Here is a 22,834-nt window from a genome sequence, read left to right on the forward strand (position 1 = left end):
CGATAAAATATAGAAGAATATGTAAGTTTTAAGAATCATATAAAAAGTTTACTATTTTAATTTTTGATGCATTAATTAGGTATATTTCCAAAAAAAAAACTTACTTTTTTAAGTTTTTAAAGAATGCCTCTGAAGCACTTGTTAGCATTTTCTTTATTATATTCATCTACTTATTTATTTATACTATTGTTAAATTATTTATATTATTAAAAAATTATTCATTGTATTATCATTTTCATCTACTTAATAATTTATATTATTGTAAATTTATTTATTTTAAACTAATGCATGAAGATTACATTACAAAGTTTCTTAGGCATATTACTCCTATTTTAATTTGGGGGTAAAGTACAACTTATAAAAAATCTAAACCTGTTTTAAAATAAATGTAAAAAGGAATGCATTGTAAATAGTTAAAATTTCATTAAACCTAATATTTGAATATATTTATAAACATTTCGTTTAAGAAAACAAGAAAATAAGTCTACCAAACAAATTTTCGTTAATCTTCATCCAAAAAAAATTGTATAAGTATGCTTTTCTCTTCTTTTTTTTTTCGTCACTTTTGAGGTCTTATTATTTCTTTCTAAATACTACTTTTACCTACATATCTATTACCTACGTAATGATCAACTTAAATTTATATTTATTTTTCAATTTATATTATTATTAATAATTTATTATTATTATTATTATTTTATAAAACTAGTTTTACTTTACCAAAAAAACTATCACTCTCTAAACTCACTCATATTACTCTCCCCCTCTCTCTCAAAAGTCATTCGACTATTTCTCATCTCTCAATTCACTCAACACAACTCAATCACAATACCTAATCAATCTCTTCAAAAAGAAACGATCACAATTTCCCATTTATTTCAATTGGTTTACTAAATTTAGGTTCAAAATCTTAATTTGAGTTTGTTCACTTTTACTTGTTCAATCTAGTTTTACTCTCAACCATTTCACTCAACTATTTCAGTCTAGATTGCTTTTCTCATTCTTTCATGTAGCAATTAATTCATCGTTTATCTCACTAAATAATTCCAAATTAATCATAGTTTTGGGTTGCACTTGACATTTATAATCTCTCAAACCTCATATCTAGAAAAGATCTTCATATCTTTAAATTAAGTTATTTTATCTTTCATTTTCATATTAAGTTCTACTAAAATGGCTATGTATTAAGATTATCATCATTTAGTTGCAGTGAAGTTAATAAAATTTTGTTTGGAGGCTTATCCAAAATAAAAGCTTACACCATCTAAATAGTTTACATGCCTTGTTGGTGGATTCAAATAAGAACGTTGTTTAAGTACAAAAACTTGTATCAGCGACTTCAAATCTTGTCTGGTTTGGATTTTGATTTAAGACTGTGATTTCAATTTGGGATGAATGTTTGATTATAGAAAATTTGATTGGAAAAGGAGGACGACTGAAATTTATAGAAGGTTGCGTTCTTGATGGAAAGAAAGTTGCAGTTAGCCAACTCCAGTACTCGTGACCTTCTTATCGTTTATGAGCGATGACAAGCAACCGGAGAAGAAGTTCACCTCCAGTTTAGAAGTCTTTGCAAACGCAAACTTAAAATGAGGGAAAGAAATCCAGCTTTCGGTAACCTGAATCTTACCCACAAAACCAAATATGTTTCTTTCTTTCAAATGACTTATTGATCTATAAGTTTTCCTTTGAAATTTATTTTTGATTATTAGCTCAAATTCAAACAGATTCTATCATGCTGCTCATTATGATGGGATATAAATTGTAATTAGTAATAGTTAATTGCATTATTTTATTCTTACCTAATTACCCCAATTTCCTAGTGTAATTCATATTTTATAAAGAGGAGTGCTAGCAACACTCTCTTTTAAACATTCTCTTTAACACTCATTTTTTTATTGGTTGAATCATGTGTGGGTCATACCAATTTATGTGGGGTCCATTTTCAAAGTGAGGGACCCACACAAGTTTCAACCAATAAGAAAGTGAGTGTTGGAGAGAGTGTAGAAAAGAGAGTGTTGCTAGCATTTCTCTTCTATAAATACTTTCAATGTTTTAAAAATCGAACCGGTCGGTTCAACCAGTTGAACCGTGAACTGGAGATGAATCCGGTTGGGTTAACCTTTTAAAACCGTTAGTGGGTCAAAATCGGAGTAGAATCAAAAAAACTAAATTGAATCATTCAAAACCATTCGAACCATAGAACCGAAGCCGGTTTTATAAAACCGTACGGTTCAAAAAAATGCATCAAATTGACATTTTATTTTATTTTTAAAAAAAAGTTGATTATTTAGGGTGTGTTTGGTTCGGGTAGATGGAGGGGAGGGGAGGGGAAATTTCTAACCAAATATGTTTGGTTCAAATTTTAGGAGGGGAAGGGAGGGGAGCAAAATCCCTCCAAACCACACTTTTTGCGTCTCTCCAAATTGGAGGGATTTGGAAGGGAGGGGAGGCAATCTCAATTTTAATATGTAAAAATTATTATAGTTACTAAAATATCCTCAATTTAATTTTAATATTTCAATTTTTTTATTAATAAAATCCCTCCCCTCCCCTCCTGAACCAAACATATTTTTAATTAAAATTTCTCCCCTCTCCTCCTTTCTTTTGAACCAAACACTTATTTGATTAAAAAAAATCCCTCACCTCCCCTCCCCTCCCCTCCCTCTCATTTGAACCAAACAGACCCTTAAATGTCAAAACTTAACCTAAATTCTTTAATCACACAAAAGAATTCTGTGTTTTTATTACAAACATACAAATTTCTAAGTTTTGTCACTCCGTTATAGTTTTTCTTTCCACCACACTCCATCACATGTTTGTCGTAGTTCAACTCAAATTTACTTTTTGTTGTTGAATTAAGGGCCCGTTTGGTGCGTAGGATAAAAGACAGGATATGATATATGTATCATATCCTATCTCAATTCAGTGTTTCCTGACACAACAGGATTAGATAAGTTAATCATGAAACTTATCATATCCTGCCTCACTAGTTCAAATTGTTATCCTGAATATGAGTTGGGTTAGAATCCGGCAGGATAGGATAAGAAAATGATTTACTAATTTATCCCTATAAAATATAATTTAAAATAAAAAATAAAATATGACAAAATATAAATAAAAATTAATTTGATATTAAATAAAAAATATTAATAATTTTTTTTAAACCAATAATATTTGATTAATTCAAAAAACCATCAAAGTACAAGAGATCACAAAAGATCCAGCCCCAAGGTTCCAAATTCCTAGTTACAACCAAATAAAAAAGCCCACACCTATAACATTAGAGTGACTATGTGAGCTCTGAGCTTTCTATGAGCCCAACACTTATAAACTATAATATCTATGATATCTTTTCCAATCCTATGCACATTCTCATTGTTGCCAAAAATCGTATCATTGCGAAGCTTCCAAACAGCATATATGGTCTTTGCTGCAGCGTATATAATGATTTTATATTTCCAATTCTTTCCCTTGCATCTTTGGCTTAACCATTCAAGCTCACCATCCCATTGCTCTGGTACATGTTGAATTTGCAACCAGCTAAGCACTTTTGTCCAAATGCTCTTCATCCTGTTACATTCAAATAATAAATGTTGAATATTTTCATGTTTAGAGCAGAAAACACAATTGTTATTTGTCACCAGCCCAAACTTCTTCATTATGTCCCCGGTAGCCAATCGACCATTGCATGCTAACCAAAGAATGAACATAGCACGAGGCCTTGCTATATTTTGATACATGATGTTCCTCCAGGTAACCTTACTATGATGGCTCTGAGTGTACGATACACTTCCTTCATCTTAAATCTATCCACCAACATTTGCTGTAATTGAACATAACTGTCTTGTTGCTTTAAAACCTACTTCAATATCCAAGAAAATATGGCCTTGCATTCAGTCTGCAGTACATTCTCACCCTTCAAGTAATATGCATGAATCCATTTTATCCATAGATTATCTGTTTTTTACTTAAGTTCCAAATCAACTTAAGCATACAGAACTTGCTACAGATCTCCAAGTCTACTAAGTTCATCCCCCCACGGATTTTTGGCTTGCAGACCTGCTTCCAAGCTATTGGGGATTTCCTTGAGAGGGAATTAGCACCAGTCCAAAGGAAACTCCTGCATATGCTATCTATTCTATGTAGAATAACTTTTGGGAAAGGTAGACAGTTCATCCAGAAATTAACCACAGCAAAATAACACTTTGTATGAGTTGCAGTCTGCCAGCATATGTTAACATCTTAGCACTCAAATGAATAACCCTCTGCATAATTTTATCAATCAAAGGTAGGTAATGCTTAATAGCTAATTTATTACTTGTGAGGGGAATACCTAAAGGGGAGGGAGCCCTCCATGAAACCAGTCATCTCTTTGATTATGTTCTTTGTGTCAACATCAACAACACCAAAATAAACAAAACACTTCTTGGGATTCATTTTAAGGCCAATGGACATAGAGAATTTTTTAAGTTGCTTGAGCATGATTTCCATTGAGGCAGGGTCTCGTCTAGTGAAAATCATCAGGCCATCTGCAAAAGATAAGTTGGTCATGTTAAACTTCTCACATCTTGTGTGATAATTAAAACCTGGAACTTTGTTCAGTTGATGCAGAATTCAAGTGAGGTATTCCATAATAAGAACAAACAGCAAAGGAGAGATGGGATCTCCTTGTCTAATCCCTCTCTTAGCCTCCATGATCCTAGTATATTCACCATTTAAGTTGAATCTGTATGAAACAGTGCTAACAGTCAACATTATCTATAAATTTGCAAGGAAATCCAAATTCCCTAAGAATAATCTCAAGAGATCTCCAATCCACCATATCATAGGATTTTTGGAGAACTATTTGTATCATACACTTTGGAGCAGCATTATTTTTAGGGTTAATACCTATTTTCACCCCTGCCATATAGGCTTGGTTTGAAAAACCCCCATGCCAAAAAAAAAGTTTCAAGAAGTGCCTCGTAAAATTTCAGAAGTTCGATTTTGAACCTTTATCAGGCCACATCATCCAAAAGTGTGATGTGGCAACTTTTTTTTAATTTTTTATTATTATTATTTTTAATGACTCGCTTGGCTTATGTGGCATTTTAATGATTTTTTATTTATTTTAATTCCACATGGCAATTTTATTATTATTTTATTGTTTGGTTCTTAAAATATTAAATGAGAAAGCTTAAAAAATTGGTCCCATGGAGCAGCATTATTTTTATGGTTAATACCTATTTTCACCCCTGTCATATAGGCTTGGTTTGAAAAACCCCCATGCCAAAAAAAAAGTTTCAAGAAGTGCCTCGTAAAATTTCAGAAGTTCGATTTTGAACCTTTATCAGGCCACATCATCCAAAAGTGTGATGTGGCAACTTTTTTTTAATTTTTTATTATTATTTTTAATGACTCGCTTGGCTTATGTGGCATTTTAATGATTTTTTATTTATTTTAATTCCACGTGGCAATTTTATTATTATTTTATTGTTTGGTTCTTAAAATATTAAATGAGAAAGCTTAAAAAATAAGTCCCATGGGATATTGAACCAATGACCTAAAGTACACATGAAAATCCACCTTACCATTGAGCTACGTTTTGGATTATGTCATATGATTTTCTTAACTAAAATATAATAACAATTGAGCTGGGTTGGGTTTATAATTAATATTAATTTAATTTATATTAATGTTTATATTTAATTTAATGTATTTTAATTTAATTAATATTATTTTATTGTTAACGTTATATTTAACTTAATTAATTTAATTTAAAGAGTTAATATAAATATTCATTTAACTTTATTTAATTTAATGTTTATATCTAATTTAATTTAACTTATTTTAATTTAATTTAATTAATGTTATTTTACTGTTAACGTTATATTTAACTTAATTAATTTAATTTAAATAGTTTATATTTAATTTAGTTTAATTTCTTTTACTATTAACGTTATTAATTAATATTAATTTAATTTGGTTTATATTTTATAATTAATACTAGTTTAATTTAATTTAATGTTTATATTTAATTTAATTTAATTAATGTTATTTTACTGTTAACGTTATATTTAAATTAATTAATTTAATTTAAATAGTTTATATTAATGTTTATATTTAATTTAGTTTAATTTCTTTTACTGTTAACGTTATTAATTAATATTAGTTTATAGTAATTTAATTTGGTTTATATTTTATAATTAATATTAGTTTAATTTAATTTAATTTTTATATTTAATTTAATTTAATTAATGTTATTTTACTTTTAACGTTATATTTAATTTAATTAATTTAATTTAAACAGTTTATCTTAATCTTTATATTTAATTTAATTTAATTTACTATTAAAGTTGTTAATTAATATTAGTTTATATTCATTTAATCTAATTTAATTTACTATTAACTAATAAACAAGTAATAAAAATTAACTATTAACTAATAAATAATAAGTATTAATGGTAAGTTAAGCGTAGTTATTATATCTTAGGTAAAGCAACATCATAACAGAAAGTTACGCACCACCCAGTGGTGAGAAGTGTTGTCATTCATTCTTTGGGTCCTATGTTCAATACCTCATAGGAATAATTTTTTAAGCTTGTCTATTTAATATTTTAAGAACCAAACAATAAAATAATAATAAAAGTGCCACGTGAAATTAAAATAAATAAGAAATAATTAAAATGTCACATAAGCCAAGCGAGTCATTAAAAATAATAATAAAAAATTAAAAAATAGTTGCCACATCACACTTTTGGATGATGTGGCCTGATAAACGTTCAAAATCGAACTTCCGAAATTTTACGAGGAACTTCTTGAAACTTTTTTTTGACAGGGGGATTTTTCAAATCAAGCCTATATGGCAGGGGTGAAAATAAGCTAACAAAACATGATCGTGAAGATGATGACCTTTAACAAAAGCAGTCTGATTGATGTCTACTAAAGAGTTTATCACCATCCCTAACCTAGCTGTTAAGATCCTAGAGATGATCTTATAAACATTAGTGCAACAGGATATTGGCCTATATTCCTTTATCATCTTTGCCTTAGAAGTCTTGGGAATGAGTGCCACTATAGAGCAGTTAAACCCTCTGTGCAATTTACCTTTGTGAAAAAACTCCCTCACTGCAGCACATACATCATCTCCCACAATTCTCCAAGATTGCTTAAAAAACTGGCTCTATAACCATCCAGCCCAGGAGTTTTATTGTCACCTATGCCTTTAAGTGCATTAACAATTTCCTGATTAGTGACAGGCTGTAAGAGAAGATCCCTTTGCTCCATATTCAGCTGGTTCCCTTGTCTCATAGCAGCTATGTTAATGCCTTCCAATCTGTCCTCTGCAATGCCATGAATAGTTCCAAAAAATCTAAGAATCTCTTGTCCAATTTGATCTTGTGAGTAAAAGATAGTACCATCCTCCTTGTCCTTGGTAATAGCTCCAATGTAATTATGTTTTTTCCTGGACTTTATGGAAGCATAAAAGTATCCATTGTTCCCATCACTTTGCCTAAGCCAGTCTATCTTATCCTTTAGCTTGAGATCCACAACCTCAATGTCCCTCCACTTCAAAAGCTAATTTGTCCAATATGTAGCATTCTCTATAAGATTTGGGCTTATTCTATCTGCAGCCAGCTTATTTTGAGCTTCATTCAACTGTTTTCTAGCTTCATCCACTTTTCCTTGAATTCCCTGTAGAGGTTTACTAAAATTCTTCAGATCAGGGATCAACCTCTTCAACTTAAGCCAAAGAACATGCATAGGAGACCCTGTACAAGGCTTCTTCTAATTCTGCTCTACAACTGTCTGATACCCTTCCATATGAGTGAGGCAATTCCTAAACTTAAAATGTCTTTTGTTGCTTCAAACTATGAGTAATGTCCTTGAGATGCAGAATGGCATGATCAGAGACACTAGGGGGCCTCACAATCAGATTAAGATCAACATATTTATTCAACCAATCCATATTCCCTAGGACCCTATCAATCCTAGAGTAGATAGTGTTATCCACCTGCTTCTTAGACCAAGTGTAGTATTCTCCTGTACTATCCATCTCAGCCAGCCCTACTCTCTCCATCATGGCCTCTAGATCCACAAACTCTGTTTCAGTCACAATCCTTCCACCTATTATATCTTTAGCTCGAAGAACATTATTAAAATCACCCAAAAGGACCCATGGACCTTGTTGATGTTGATGTATCTGCTTAATGTTCTTCCACAAAATCCTTTTGTGCTCCAATTGATTCAATGCATATATGGCAGTGAGCCAAAATAGAAATCCCCTGTTTTGTCATAAACCTCACAGTGAATAAATTGACTGGTGCTACTTTTGTGTCTAATATCATATTTAGTATCATTCCACAATAACCAGATATGACCATTATCATGCTTATCATAGTTATCTAAGACCTCTCCCTTATACTTGAGTTTATTTCTCACAGCTATAGCTTTATTCAACTTAACCCTAGTTTCACGCAAAATAACAATATCAGGATTAAGATTTGAGAGACAATAGCTAATCTCTAATATCTTACCTGCTTAATTGAGCCCCGTGACATTCCAAGATATCATCATGTATTGTCATTGATCACTACATCCTCATTCAAAAGCCTTAGTGATTCAAAAACATTTTGACGGAGCAATGATTTTGATGTGCCTTCCTTGATCACCTCTTTTCCCTTTTGTTTCTCTCTATAGTAGTCCATTTTGGTTCATCATTTGCAACTATATTCTCTTTGTTTTTTGGACTGATTTCCCTTTTCTCATCTATCTTTGTGTCCTTAGGCTTCCATTTCTTTATTACATGTTTTGGTTTTTCATCACAGTTATGACCAACTCGTTGACATCTCTTGCAAAACTTAGGCTTCCTTTCATACTCGATTGGCTGCTTCATTTTATTCCCCTCAGTGCCGCGTATGGTTATCTCTGTGACTAGGGTTTGAGTAATGTCAATTTCCACAAGGATGCGAGCATACGAAACCCTCAGCAGATTTGTTGTACACTCATTAGTGACAAGTGGATTTCCAAGAGCACTTCCTATCTTGCTTAAGCTCTTTTCCCCCAAAGATATAATGGCAGATGAGGGAGCTTGACCCAAATAGGGAGTGTACGCAACATACCCCTCTTCAAATCAAAATCTGGCAACCAATCCCTCAGAAGCATCAGCATATTACGGATGGTGTAGGGTCCCTTCATAAGCACCAATTCCTTATCATCATATGAGTGAAATTGAAGGATAAAATAACCCTAATCATTGTAATACATATCTGGCATATTCACAAAATTCCAATTCTTCATCATAAACTGCTTTACCATATTCATACTTAGGTCACTACCAATCACATACATGATAAGAGCAGATTCCCAATACCTCAATTCATACATGATGTCCTCCTTCTCAATTGCAACCTCAATTTCTCCATTAATTAGCTGCGGTGCTACAAACTCCATTTGCATACTATTGGAGGGCTTTCTGTTACCACTGATAACATCTACCCAGAGTTTCTTGGTTGTATCAACTACCTCTTGTTCCTTCTGTGTAGTCTTCGGTGTGTGGATCTCATCTCCCAATTTAGGGTTTCCATCTTCCACTAATGTAGGGGATCTGTAATACGGTGAACTGACTTTTATAATCGAAATGTCGCGGTTAAGCAAGAGTCGCCACCGACTTTTATTTTATCCAAACAAGTTAGAAAGGCTAAAAGAAACAGGAAAAACCTTTTAAATAAAATAGGGTTCGGGGGATAATTATGCAAAGGGAAGGTGTAAGGCACCCTTTGCATCCATGGTTTTCCATGGGCTCTTAATTGCTTTGCTCGTTTTTGTTTTTTAGAAATGTAGAAGAAAAAAGAATAGGGACTTTAGCTCGTAAATGAGCGTAGCCCTTTTGAAAGATTATGAGAAAGAATATAAAAAGTTTAGAGCAAGGCAAAGCAATTAGGGGCAATTACCTTAAACTTAGATGATATGTTTCTTTTAGCCTTCCAGGATGAAAGGGTCTATCCATGCCATGAGAGGGCAGGAAGCCTTTCGTTTGGATGTAAACGGGTCATCGCATTATCGTTCGCCATTAGACTGACCCATGCCATAAAGAGGCAGGTAGTCTAAGGGAAGGATCAGAATAGCCTTTTTCGTAGGCAGCCAGAGGATACCTCAACCTTTTCGTAGGCAACTTCCGAGGGTCGAGATCATGTATATCGAAGGCAGCATCATTAGGGACCATGATCTTTGATCAAGGCAACATGGCTGAGGTATCCTCGTATTCGAGGGACTGGCTATTCTGCAAAGAAACACAAGGCAACAAGGCAACCAGGCAACAGGCAACCGGCAACAGAGAGGTTACCCAAAAGTGTGCGTGTGTGCACCAATCACGTGATTATGTTTAGTTATGTTATCAAAATTACGTGATGCTAATTCAGTTAATAAGTTGCACTCCCTAGAATTACTAACCACGCAATTTAATATAAGCAGTAATAATGGGGAAGGGAAATTGAAACCAGCGGAGGAGAGGGGAATTGAAACCAGCGGGATAGAATTAAAAATAGAAGATATAATAGTTTAGGGTTTAGGGTTACCGACACTCGTAGCTTTGGCAATTGACGAACCCTGAAGATTGGAAAAGGAAGGGTAAACAAAAGAAGAGGTGAGTGCATTATGGTTCGGAGGCAATCATAATTAACCCTAAAATAAGACGGTAAAAAGAAATTAAAAATAATAAGATAGGTAAACGGGTACTTAGCTTCGAATTTGATCTGGTATGGTTGGCAGTCGGAGAAAGCCTCGGGGGTAACCCTAAAAAATGGCAAAGGCAGATAATAGGTGAATGTATGCACCGTTCAAAAAGGGTTAAAAGGGTAAACCTTAATTAAAAGGAAACAAAATAGACTTTTAAAAATAAATTAAATACTTAGCTTTGTGAAGGATGTGGCGCGTAGTCGGAAGGCACCTGAAAAGCCAACCCTGAAAAGGCACAGAAAAAAAGAACTATTCTCAGTGTAGGGTTATTCCTTGTAAACCCTAATTAAAATTCAAATTGAATATAATGATAAGTGATTTAATTAATTATTGGTCTTGCGACCTAATTAATAAAACCGGCCGAAATAAAATTTCGATTTAAATATCCTAACTCTATTGTATACTTTAATCAATAAAATATCGATAATTAAATTAGTTTAAGCATTTAATCATTTAAAAATATTATTAACAATTAAATTAAATACATATTTTTATTTTTTATAAAAAAAAGAAAACTTAGAACCAATGTTTTAGAAGAGAATATTACAAGAGTTTATCAAGTAAAAACAATAAACAACCTAAAAGAATAATTAAGCAAAAATTATATAGGAAACTCAGCTTATGATTGGGTGCTGCAGACTCCTGGAGACCTTTGGTACGCCTGCATAGCCAGAGGCGTTGGATCATGAACTGGTGGTGATCTGCTGGTGATGAGACGAGGTCCTATCATAGGCTCGCGCTGGCTGTCTGCACAGGATCTACGAATAGCATTGGATATCAAATAATAAAACGAAAGTGTCATTCGTGGGGATCGAACCCCAGACACCAAGCATAGTAGCGTGCATTGCCCCTCACCACTTGACCCAAGCTTCAATCGTGTTTAACTAACCATCAATTTGAATGATATATAACATAAAGGTTTCAGAAAATAATAAAAAAAAAGGAGCGCGCGCTTGGTCTTCTTCTTCGCTGGGCCTTTCTTTGACGCAGGGACTTCTGGATATGGTTGTTACGTCGTAGCCAAGCCTTCATGCCATGAAAACCTGCAAATCTCCATAGATAAACACTAACCAGAAACCCAGATCAACTAATCGACACCTTGCGATTTCAACGAGATCCTCAATTTGACCTGCAATTACCTCTACACTAAATCCCTAATTCGATAACCATGAACCCTAATAATGGCACAAGTAAATTCCGGCCTCTAAAACTCAATTGAACGATACACATATGTTAAGAATATCCTATTGAGCACTAATATGCAAACGAAATTGATTAACAAATGCAGGAACTCATAGAATCAAATTCAAACAAAACCTGGCGAACCGAAGCGTACGGGAGTCGGTTCCGAATATCTGAAACCTCGGGGATACACCCAGGATGCGTATTAGATCCCTAGAAAGCTCTGCTTTTGTTTCGATCTTGGTCTGCCGATCACACTGGAATTCACGATTTGGTTCAGCCGCCGAAAAAAACTCCCTCCTGGCTTCAACCTCTTTTGGTCTTATAGCATACTGAATTAGGTTAGCTGAGGTGAATCAAATCTTTGTTATTATGAAGATTGTGTGAGAAATTTTTTGATTGAATCCATGAGATTGAGTAATTAGAGATTTGATTTAAATCTTGCTGTTTGGAGCTCAATCATGTATCAAGCAAATTTCCAAAGAAAATTCATCGTACATCAATCTTCTGTTTGATATTTCATTTGGATTTGTTTTGATTTTAATTTATTTTGATTTAAATTAAATAAAAATCAATAAAAAAAATCAAAAATAAGACCAAAAATCAAGATCATGCACAAATGGGCTTGGAGATCTCTTGCTATGTCTCTTTCATGTTTACACCCCATTAGTTAGGCCCATCTACTCAAACATTCAAAATTGCTCCATTTAGCCTTTTTACATTTTTTTCACGAATTTCCCTATATTAAGCTCAGATATTTACTCAAGATTTGAAATCAATATCGTATCTTTTATGTTTTTCATTATTCGTTTACTTTATTTTAGAATTTAAATAAATTCCAAATAAAAATAAGATAATAATGATAACAAATAAAAGAATGGCATCATGGGTCTTATAATGGGTCGTGAACATGTTTGAAATGGGAATATTTTGAATTAGAACCTGAATTGTGTCATGGATATAGTTTTGAAATACCATAAACCATATGGGATGCCTTGGAGCTTTTGATCCATTGATTTTTCCTCAGAACAACAAAAACCCTAGTTCCTTGAACATCGTGTAGGAGGGATGTCTTTGAGCCATGCGTCTTGATTTGAATTTGAAGGAGAGAAATAGTATGGGCAAATTTTGGGGTATGACAGGATCCTTCCTCGTGGACAACCTGAACACTTGAAGTAGAGCCTCCATTGTTGTTATTCTCTATCACTGTATCACTACGAGAGGGTTTATTGCCATGATTTGCCGGCGGAGGAGCCACCTTCTTCAGTCGTCCCCTCCCTTTGCCACTCATGGTCGAGAGCTCTTTCCAATATTATTATTTTTTAGTTAAAAAATATTAATAATAAATTTAATAAAATAAACAAATTAGAATATTTAAAAATAAAATAATTATTAAAATTTAAAAATATGAATACTAATTTTATTTTTTTATCAAATTAAATATATGTTCTTGCAAAGATAATTTTGTCATTTACATACATTATGTGTTTATATATATATATATATATATATATATATATATATATATATATATATATATATATATATATATATATATATATATATATATATATATATATATATATATATATAAAAAACACATACACATGCTTTTAATTTGTTTATCTAATATATATATATACTAGAATTCATGTTTTTTTTCAAGAAAAATTGAAATTATTTACTCAATATTGTCAATAAATTTTTTTTAATTGTAAAAAAATATTTTTTTTATCAATATTTATAAATTTTAAAATATTTTATAAAATAATTTTTAAAAAATATAATTGTTTTACAAGAATATATATATATATATATATATATATATATATATATATATATATATGAGGAGGGTTATATTGACTCCAAGAGTAAGTTATAATAATTTACTCCACATCTTGACCATTAATTCTTTTCAATCTAATGGTTAAAAATAATAAGGAATAGTTTTCTCTTTCCACATTTAATGACTTATTATTTTTAACCACTAGATTGAAAAGAATTAATGGTCAAGATGTGGAGTAAGTTATTATAACTTACTCTTGAAGTCAATATAACTCTCTCTCTCTCTCTCTCTCTCTCTCTCTCTCTCTCTCTCTCTCTCTCTCTCTCTCTCTCTCTCTCTCTCTCTCTCTCTCTCTCTCTCTCTCTCTCTCTCTCTCTCTCTCTCTCTCTCTCTCTCTCTCTCTCTCTCTCTCTCTCTCTCTCTCTCTCTCTCTCTCTCTCTCTCTCTCTCTCTCTCTCTATATATATATATATATAAATGGTATCCCGTGTGAACCAAACACATGATAGGATAAGTCTTATCGTGTCTGTATCATATCTTATCTTTATCTTGTTTGATATCCTATCATGTCTCTACACATGATAGGATAAGTCTTATCCTGTCTGTATCATATCATATCTTTATCTTGTTTGATATCAAATCATGTCTCTATCATATCATGCGCACCAAACACACTCTCACAATTTAAAATAGTTTTACATTTTTAACAAATCACAATAATGTATCCAATTAAATCACTCTTTTATTTTAAAATAAATTTAATAAAATGAGAGGTTAATAATTTTTTATTGAATGACAGCACATATCCATGAAATCTAATTGTGTATTTAAACGTTGAATACATGTTACAAAATTAAAATATAACTATGATAACTTATAAATAGGATTTTAAAAAGCAGTTGCGACAAAACCGATTTGTTAAGTGACGATATTGATATTATTATCACCGTTTTTATATTAAAAAATAAATTATTAATAATTCATACCGCGACAACTATAATTAATGTCATAACACATGTAATCAATAGTTAGTTAGTTCAATGGTAATTGACGCTGAATTTAATAAGTAGAATCATCGATTCTCCACAACTTTAATCGGAAAGAACTGAAACTACTTGATATTAGAACTGACCTCAATCGCGTAGCTTTTACGCGACGCGACCTAATGTGTGTTTAAAAATCTCTTCTTATAAGCATATATGACATGTACATGTGCATGTACCGTTGTGCACGGCAAGACCATAGGTGTCACTGTGAACCGATTGAGGTGGGACTGCCATGTTTGATAATTAACACAAAATTCTAGTACAATACAACCATAGATATATAGCGATCCAATTTTAACCGTTTTTGGTTTGAAATTGTCAAATATCATATATTTGAATTTTCAACAACGTTACGTGTACGATTGAGAACAAACATTTACAGCTTCAATAGTGCACTGGAGACTAGAGAGACTACAAAGATATGTTTTTAGATATATTATTCTGATTTTTTTTGGGTAAACACAAACATAAAAATTCTTTTACACACAATTAATCACAAAATTTTAATTAACTAAAAAGTAAATATAAAATTTTTCTTCAATTTCATCATCACAACTACCCCATAACTCTAATTAAAAAATAAAAATAAAATTTAAATAAATTAAAATTTTTCTCTCTTCTAGTTGATTGTTCTTAAGAATATGAATTTAAGATCATTTTCATGCCGAATTTCTCTATTTTTCATCTCTTAAAACATGAGACATTTGATTTAAATTGTTTGATTTTATATTTATGCAATTTCCAAAAGTAATATAATTTATGTGATGGATTAATTAATTTAAAACATTGAGTTGACCAATTTCTAATATTCATAAAACAAATTGAAAAAATTCATAAAAGAAACTCATATTTTTACAAACAAAATTCAAAATTTAAATTTTATTATTTGATTTCTCTCCATTCTCTTATACACGAGAACAAAGTTGTGTCAAAATAGACATTTATCTAAATCTCATATAAAAAAAGTAAAATGTTAATAATAAATATAGAACTAGTGTGAGTTTTTCCACCATAACAGCTCTAATCTATTATCGGGTGTATTGAAGGCTTGAATAGTTGTGTGTTTAGTGAGAGTTTATAATTTTTTGTGAAAAAGTTGTAATTAAGAAATTTTTGATTTTTTTCCCAGAGAGACTAACCACACCATTTCCATCTCAGGGAATATCGACACCTCCATCGCCACCTTTAGATCTTACTGGAGATAGGGAATCCCAGAGGTTTCGGCGATGAACCTCGATACGAAAAGTTTGTTGGGAGGAATATTGCTAGTAGTTAAGGGGAAATTAGATGCCATCGAGTGATAGAGGCTTAGGAAGGTCGAGATGACCAAGTTTGACTCGTAAGCGTCCTAGTCGAGGACCCAAAGGACAGTTTTAGGTAGGGGTGGCAAACGAGCATGTCTGCCTCGCAAAAGCCCGCAAGAAAATAGGGCAGGACGAAGATACCCTAAAAATGAACGATTTCACACAAATGATCAATGATTATCTCGTTTGCAGGGACCTCAAAATAACCACATTGTAATTATGGAAACACTCATCAATTTCCTAAACGGGCTAGAAAATTGCAAATTGTTCGCCCTCACATTGAAGGAATGGGAAGTGGCTTGGTCCAAGGACCTTAAGCCAGAATCTATAAACTCTTGAGGGGGGGGGTTTCCTAAATGATTTATGGCCCACTTCACACTTTTCATAAGGCAACCAAATTTATTGGAGAACTTAGGCACAATCAAATAAAAGAAGGACAAACCACTAAGTTTTTACATACATATCTTGTGCTTGAGGGAATAAGAACTGGTATCCCTTAAATCACTTTGCCCTTACAGGCCTTATACTAGATGGTAAAAAGCACATTGCTCTCCACGAACAATTTTCTTTTCTTTAAATCCCTAGTCAACATGCTGGAAGGATCACTTTTTTTATTCGGGGTCCCTACCTCTCATCTCCTAACCTTCTCCTTCTCAATCATCTCCTTCCTCACTGATAAGATATAAATAAATTGGCCATATTTTATATAAAATAAAAGATCAAAGGATTAAAAATGAACAAATAAACATAGAAAAAGGTAGCAAGTATACAACTCACTTATGCAAAAACCCATAAGATTGAAAAATCACTTGTACACACCATATGAAAAGGTATGATAGCAGACAAGTTCAACCATCAATTAAAAACTCAACCTTAAAAGGCTTTGCCTTTACAGACTTTGTGCTTGAGGGATTATGAACTAATATGTCTTAAATCACTTCTCCCTTACAAGTTTTGAGCTTCAAAAACTATGAACCGATATGCCTTAAAACACTTATCCCTTATACGCATCATGCTTGAGGGACTATGAATCGGCATGCCTTAAATCACTTCACCCATACATATCTTGTGTTTGAGGGATTAAGGAATGGTATCCCTTAAATTACTTTGCCCTTACATGCCCTGTGCTAGAGGAACTATGAAATAATATGTCGATAAATACCCAAGCCTATTAAACATTAATAGGTCTTGCCCTGTTGAGTCTAGAGCTTGCTAAGCCCTAGAATAATACATAAAGTAAAGTACGTGATATAAAACCGTCTCTAAGACAGATAGGCCGAACTCACCCAATATGCTCGATAGGCGAGATCTTTGTATCGTGGGATTTACTCGACCTTGAGTCAATAAGCTGACTCAACTTCAAGTTATGTAACATCCTCGACAAAAGAGGGACAATGCAATGATTAGCAATAATATTAATAACATACATAACGGTCGAAAAGGGGGCATAAAGATTGAGGGGGAAGAACTATATATCAAGGTAATGAAAACTAGATCGAACATCGAACCGATATAATTATGGGTTCAGAATTTTAAGATTTGACCAGGGTTAAACGTTTATATATAAATAAATATTTTTTTGTTATATATAAGAATAATAATGCACAAAAATAGTTATATTTTTTAAATAGTAAAAAAATATATTGATAATTTCTATATAATTAATACTTGAGAGTTATTTTTTAAAAATTTTATAGCCTTTTATATTTTTAATAGGTTAGATATGTAAGCTGAAAACTTTCATTTTAGTATAATAATAATAATAATCTAATAACTTTATCTATTATTTATTCACGACATTGCCTGATCATTTTCTATTGTATTTTATCGGATTTATCTATTATAAATTATTATATAAATCTATTTTATTCATCAAATGAATAGAAAATAACAAAAGAATATAAAATAATATTTACTTTGATTGTTCTATGATAATATATACTAGAGTGATTGGAGAAGGAAAAAGAAAATTAAATCATGTTTTATTTTGATTTAAAATAATTTTTTTTTATCATAATTGTATAAATCAAAAGCAAAATCTTGTTTAACCTTAAAAATCGTTTAAACAGCTAATTTTCCGATTTTTAATCGATTTTCTAGTTTAAATCCCGATTCTTTTGTATACCGGTTTTTAGGTCCAAATAACCCGGTTAGAATTGCGGTTCCTGGTCCAATCAGTCGAACCCGCTAGTCCAGTCAGATTTTGATTAGCATAGATAGACGGGCAATGAAACATAGAAAGAGGGACTTATTGATAGACCATTCACATCAAAACTTTGCCGGTACATTGCTAGCAAAACCGCATGTAATGTACTTTATATAATGTACTAACACTTAAAACTTCATTGTGTAAACTAAAGTCAGTCAAGGGAAAAAAAGCAGCCAATTTTGAAAATATGTACATAAGAAAACAAGTAATCCTCTAACACCTCATCTATAAATAAACATCATCTTCCCTCATTCATATCACACACCAGTAGTACTCAGACAAAAATGGAAAGAACAACAAAACTATCTTTCTTGATACTATGCTTAATACCTTTTCTTCTCGGATCCAAAGGTGATGTTGGAAGCCTTACTCCTTCTTCCCTATTTGATCAAATGCTTAAGTACAAAGACGATGGACGCTGTGCTGGTCATGGATTTTATACCTATGACAGTTTCATTGCTGCTGCTAGCTCTTTTAATGAGTTTGGTACTACTGGTGATGATAACACACGCAAGAAGGAACTTGCGGCTTTCTTCGCTCAAACTTCTCATGAAACCACAGGTTCTTAAATAATGATTACTCTTTTAGTTCATCGAATATGTTAACAAAAGTAGTGCATGAATTAATCGGTAATTAACGTCAATTAAGTGTTGAATTAATATTTTTGAGCATACAGGAGGAGGAGGATGGCCAAGTGCACCAGACGGTCCATATGCATGGGGTTATTGTTTTGTGAACGAACAAAAACCACTGGGAGACTATTGTGATCCATCTATAGATTGGCCATGTGCCTCTGGTAAAAGCTACTATGGCAGAGGACCAATTCAACTCACTCAGTAATTTTCTTTCACCTTCATCTTTATTTTATGGACTAAATTGAAGGTTGTGGGTGTTACGATTATGGTTATTGTGATTGCTGCGATGTGCATTGTGAATTTTGATTGAGAAGAGATTGAAATATACAGTTAAAAAACACTTAATATTAAGATTTTTTAGAACTAAATTGAATTTTAATAAAAATACTTGAAAAAATTTGGGCAAAATTGTCTATGCGATTTCTAACATGTTTTTAAATTAAGGTTGTGATCACGGATGCGATTGCAGTTGGAGATGTTACAATTGTGGTCAATGCAGTTAATACCATGTGCATTGCAGCGTGAATATTTACTTATTGATATTTAAAATACACATTTCAAAAATGTTTAAAGTCAAGTCTTTTCATTAAAGATTTATGGTTCTAAAATTTTTATTTTTGGTGAGAAAAAGTCAACAAACATAAATGAATTGTATGATTGGATTCTTGATGCGGTCCTATACGAGATTTAATTTCACACCGCAATTGCAATTTGATGTCGTTGCTGAGGCGCGACTGCGTCAGCAATATGGTAATCACAATTGTTGTTGCTGACCGCATCAGCAATATGACAGTCGCAATTGCGATTGCGGATCACAACTTAAAACTATGATTTTTAGTATAAAAGGACATTTAATTACACGAAGTCTAATACGGTTGCAGAAAGAAAATACCGCATCAGCTATATTGTGGTTGTAATTGCGGTTGCGCACCGCAATTTAAAACCTTGCAGATTGGTTATTCACTCTCTTAAAAGTTTGTATAAAGGAAAAATGTTTAGAAGACTAATTGAATATTGACTTTGTTTCAGCAACTACAATTATGGTCAAGCAGGTAACGCCATTAAGGAAGACTTGTTACACAATCCTGATTTAGTGTCCACAAATCCAACCGTATCATTCAAGACAGCCATATGGTTTTGGATGACCTCACAGGCAAACAAGCCTTCAAGCCATGATGTGATTACTGGAAAATGGACTCCATCTGCTGTTGACAGCTCAGCAGGGAGGGTCCCCGGATACGGTGTGATCACCAACATAATCAATGGCAAATTTGAATGCGGACAAGGCCAAAATTCTAATTCCGAAGACCGGATTGGGTTTTATAAAAGATACTGTACAATATTGGGAGTGAGCCCCGGTGATAACTTGGATTGCAACAACCAAATGTCATTTGATAAATAAAATTACCATTATGATGGTAATGAAGTCTAAAATATAGTAATAAAGGGATCACAATGAATGATCCTATATGTAAGTAGGACCTTTCTTGCTAAATTAAATAGCTTCCATAATGTTTCAATAAAATAATTTAGTATTTCATCTCTCTTGATATTTTGAACATTTTATACAAATTAAAAAATATAATTAATTTTTTTATAAAAAGATAAATTATATATAATTTTTTAATATTATTCTTATTAATTATGTAATTATATAAAGAGAAATTAAAATAATTTTAAAAAAAACATAAAAATAATAAAGTATACTTGAAAAAAACTAATGTTACTTTGGAATTGGAAGTTGGTTAATAATCTTGAGACAATTTTTTTACAAAATAACTAAGGAGCCGGTAATTATTGTGAGTTTGAAACTTTGTTGAAACTAACAAGAACCCAAGGAAATTGTTGGGAGAGAATATGAGTGGGAAAGGTCTAGAAGGGATGGTGATAGTTGAATACACATCACTTTATAAAATTTGTTCCAAAAAGTTTTTTAAAAAAAAAAATTAGAGTTTTTTTAAAAACGGGGCAGCGGAAAATTTATTGTGTATGTGTTATATTGATATTGTGGATCTATATATTTGTATGTGTGAAGTCTACATCAACTTGTTTGGTTTAGATGTTGAAACGCTCTTAAGAGTAGTCTTCATCAAAAATGTTGATCAAGGCTTTTAGATGATGACAAGTGAAGTTATCATCCGATGAGATCAAGTGGTGGTGCTTAAATATTAAGGTGTCATCTATTGAGATGATCAAGTTATGTTCAAGATAACAAAGCTCAATTGATGTGAACAAGTGGTGGTGTTTGAAGATCAAGGCCTCATCTAATGAGATGATCATGTCATGCTCAAGATATCAAAGCTCATTTGTTATGGTGATTAATATGTGCGTGGTGATTAGTTGTGATGCTTGGAAAACAAGTTATCAAAGGCCTATTTTTGGAAGACAACAAACACCTAATGTCAAATGGTGTTTAGTGAAGTAAGTGAATATCATTGTTCAAGCAATTTGTCTGATGATGGTGTTCATTATGAAGATTTCTCTAAAAGCATGAACATATAAAAGTGAAGATGTCTAGTCATATATGGAGTGCTATATCAGTGTTGAATCTAGCAAGGGATCCTGACTGAATTATGAAAGAAAGGAAGTGTAAATATTAGTCGCAGAAAGGTCGAGTGATCTGTATTTGTAAAAGTATAAAAACAACTCTTAAATTTAGAAAATTTCTTCACCCACCTCCTAACCTTCTTGGCCACCCCTGGTGAATTTACCACAATACCCCTAGTTTCGAAAGTTCATTTCTGAAAAGGTACTTTTTTTGTAAAAAAAGGTGTTTTCGGAAATGTATCTCCGAAAACGTGTTTTTTTTAATATAAAATATTGATTTCGGAGATGCATCTCCGAAATAAAGTTACTTTTCAGAAAATGTGGTGTTTTCGGAAGTTCATCTCCGAATTCACCCCCTTGGGGGAATTCGGAAATGAACTTCCGAAATAATGTCTGGACTGAAGAAAAATAAAAAACAAGAATGATTCGCTTTATTTAATCGGATGAAGATTACAACGATAATATTACATAAAATTAAAGTTACATATTGTTGAACACGGGTAGGTGGGGATGAGTCAACATTTTGATAACGTCATTCGCCGATCTTTGAAGTTTCACGTCCAATTCGATCGGGCCCTTCGAAGAAAATCGGTCGAACGTTGTCCACAAGACCGCTAAATCTTCGTCGTTCTTGATCTCAAAAGGTGTGAACTTAATGCCTCCCTCGTCGTTAAGCGATGGCGAGCGATACTCGAGCTTGACAACCTTTCGATTCTCGGGATAGTGCAAAAGCGTGTTGAGCGACGTTATCAACTCCGCAAACGGCGTGTCGCGCGAGAAGCGAAATTGGAACGGCATCGGGTAGCCGGTTTCAAAGTAGACGAATGCTAGGTGGGGGTAGGTTTGTGTCATTTGTGTTTTGTGGTGTGAAGAGGATGAAGAAGAGTGTGTTGTATTTATAGACTTATTGGAGCAATGATGGCCCAACAAACCTTATCCTGCCTCAGAGGACTTTTCGGAAATGAACTTCCGAAAATATGAGGCAGACTAGCATATTTCGGAAGTTCATTTCCGAATTATGCAGAAACAGAACTAAATTTTGCATTTTGTTGATTGCTTAGTGTGTTGTGTAAATTGAACAAATGGAATTCACAATAAACATAAATTAGACAAAGATGACATAAAACATACTTATATTATATATGTATTGAATCGGTCCGATTTTACATGATAAACAACAATACATACAAAAATGGACATTACAAACAAAAAACGATCCGGAACAAACTAAAAGTCACCGAACCAATCGGTGGATCCTAAGTCCAAAATAGGTACGTTCTTCGACCGCTCTCTATTTTGCTCGCTCTCTTGGGTCATCATTTCTTCAAACTCCGCCATTCTTGAAACGAAAGGATCCGGCCAAGTCTCCGCCTCATTTGAACGATGTGCGGTCCATTGACAACAAG

At 32.6% G+C, this 22,834-nt stretch overlaps 1 protein-coding gene across 1 annotated transcript; it reads left to right on the forward strand.

Annotated features, from left to right (window-relative positions):
* The first annotated feature begins 18,489 nt into the window (after positions 1–18,489).
* LOC131628166 (endochitinase-like) lies at positions 18,490–20,425 on the forward strand. Its single transcript, XM_058899036.1, has 3 exons — positions 18,490–18,807; positions 18,923–19,082; positions 19,911–20,425. Exons 1-3 carry the CDS (start codon positions 18,531–18,533, stop codon positions 20,281–20,283), a joined length of 810 nt encoding a protein of 269 aa, XP_058755019.1. The 5' UTR covers positions 18,490–18,530; the 3' UTR covers positions 20,284–20,425.
* Positions 20,426–22,834: the final 2,409 nt, after the last annotated feature.

Source organism: Vicia villosa, linkage group LG1 (genome assembly GCF_029867415.1).
Source record: "Vicia villosa cultivar HV-30 ecotype Madison, WI linkage group LG1, Vvil1.0, whole genome shotgun sequence".
Classification (NCBI taxonomy): Eukaryota; Viridiplantae; Streptophyta; class Magnoliopsida; order Fabales; family Fabaceae; genus Vicia; species Vicia villosa.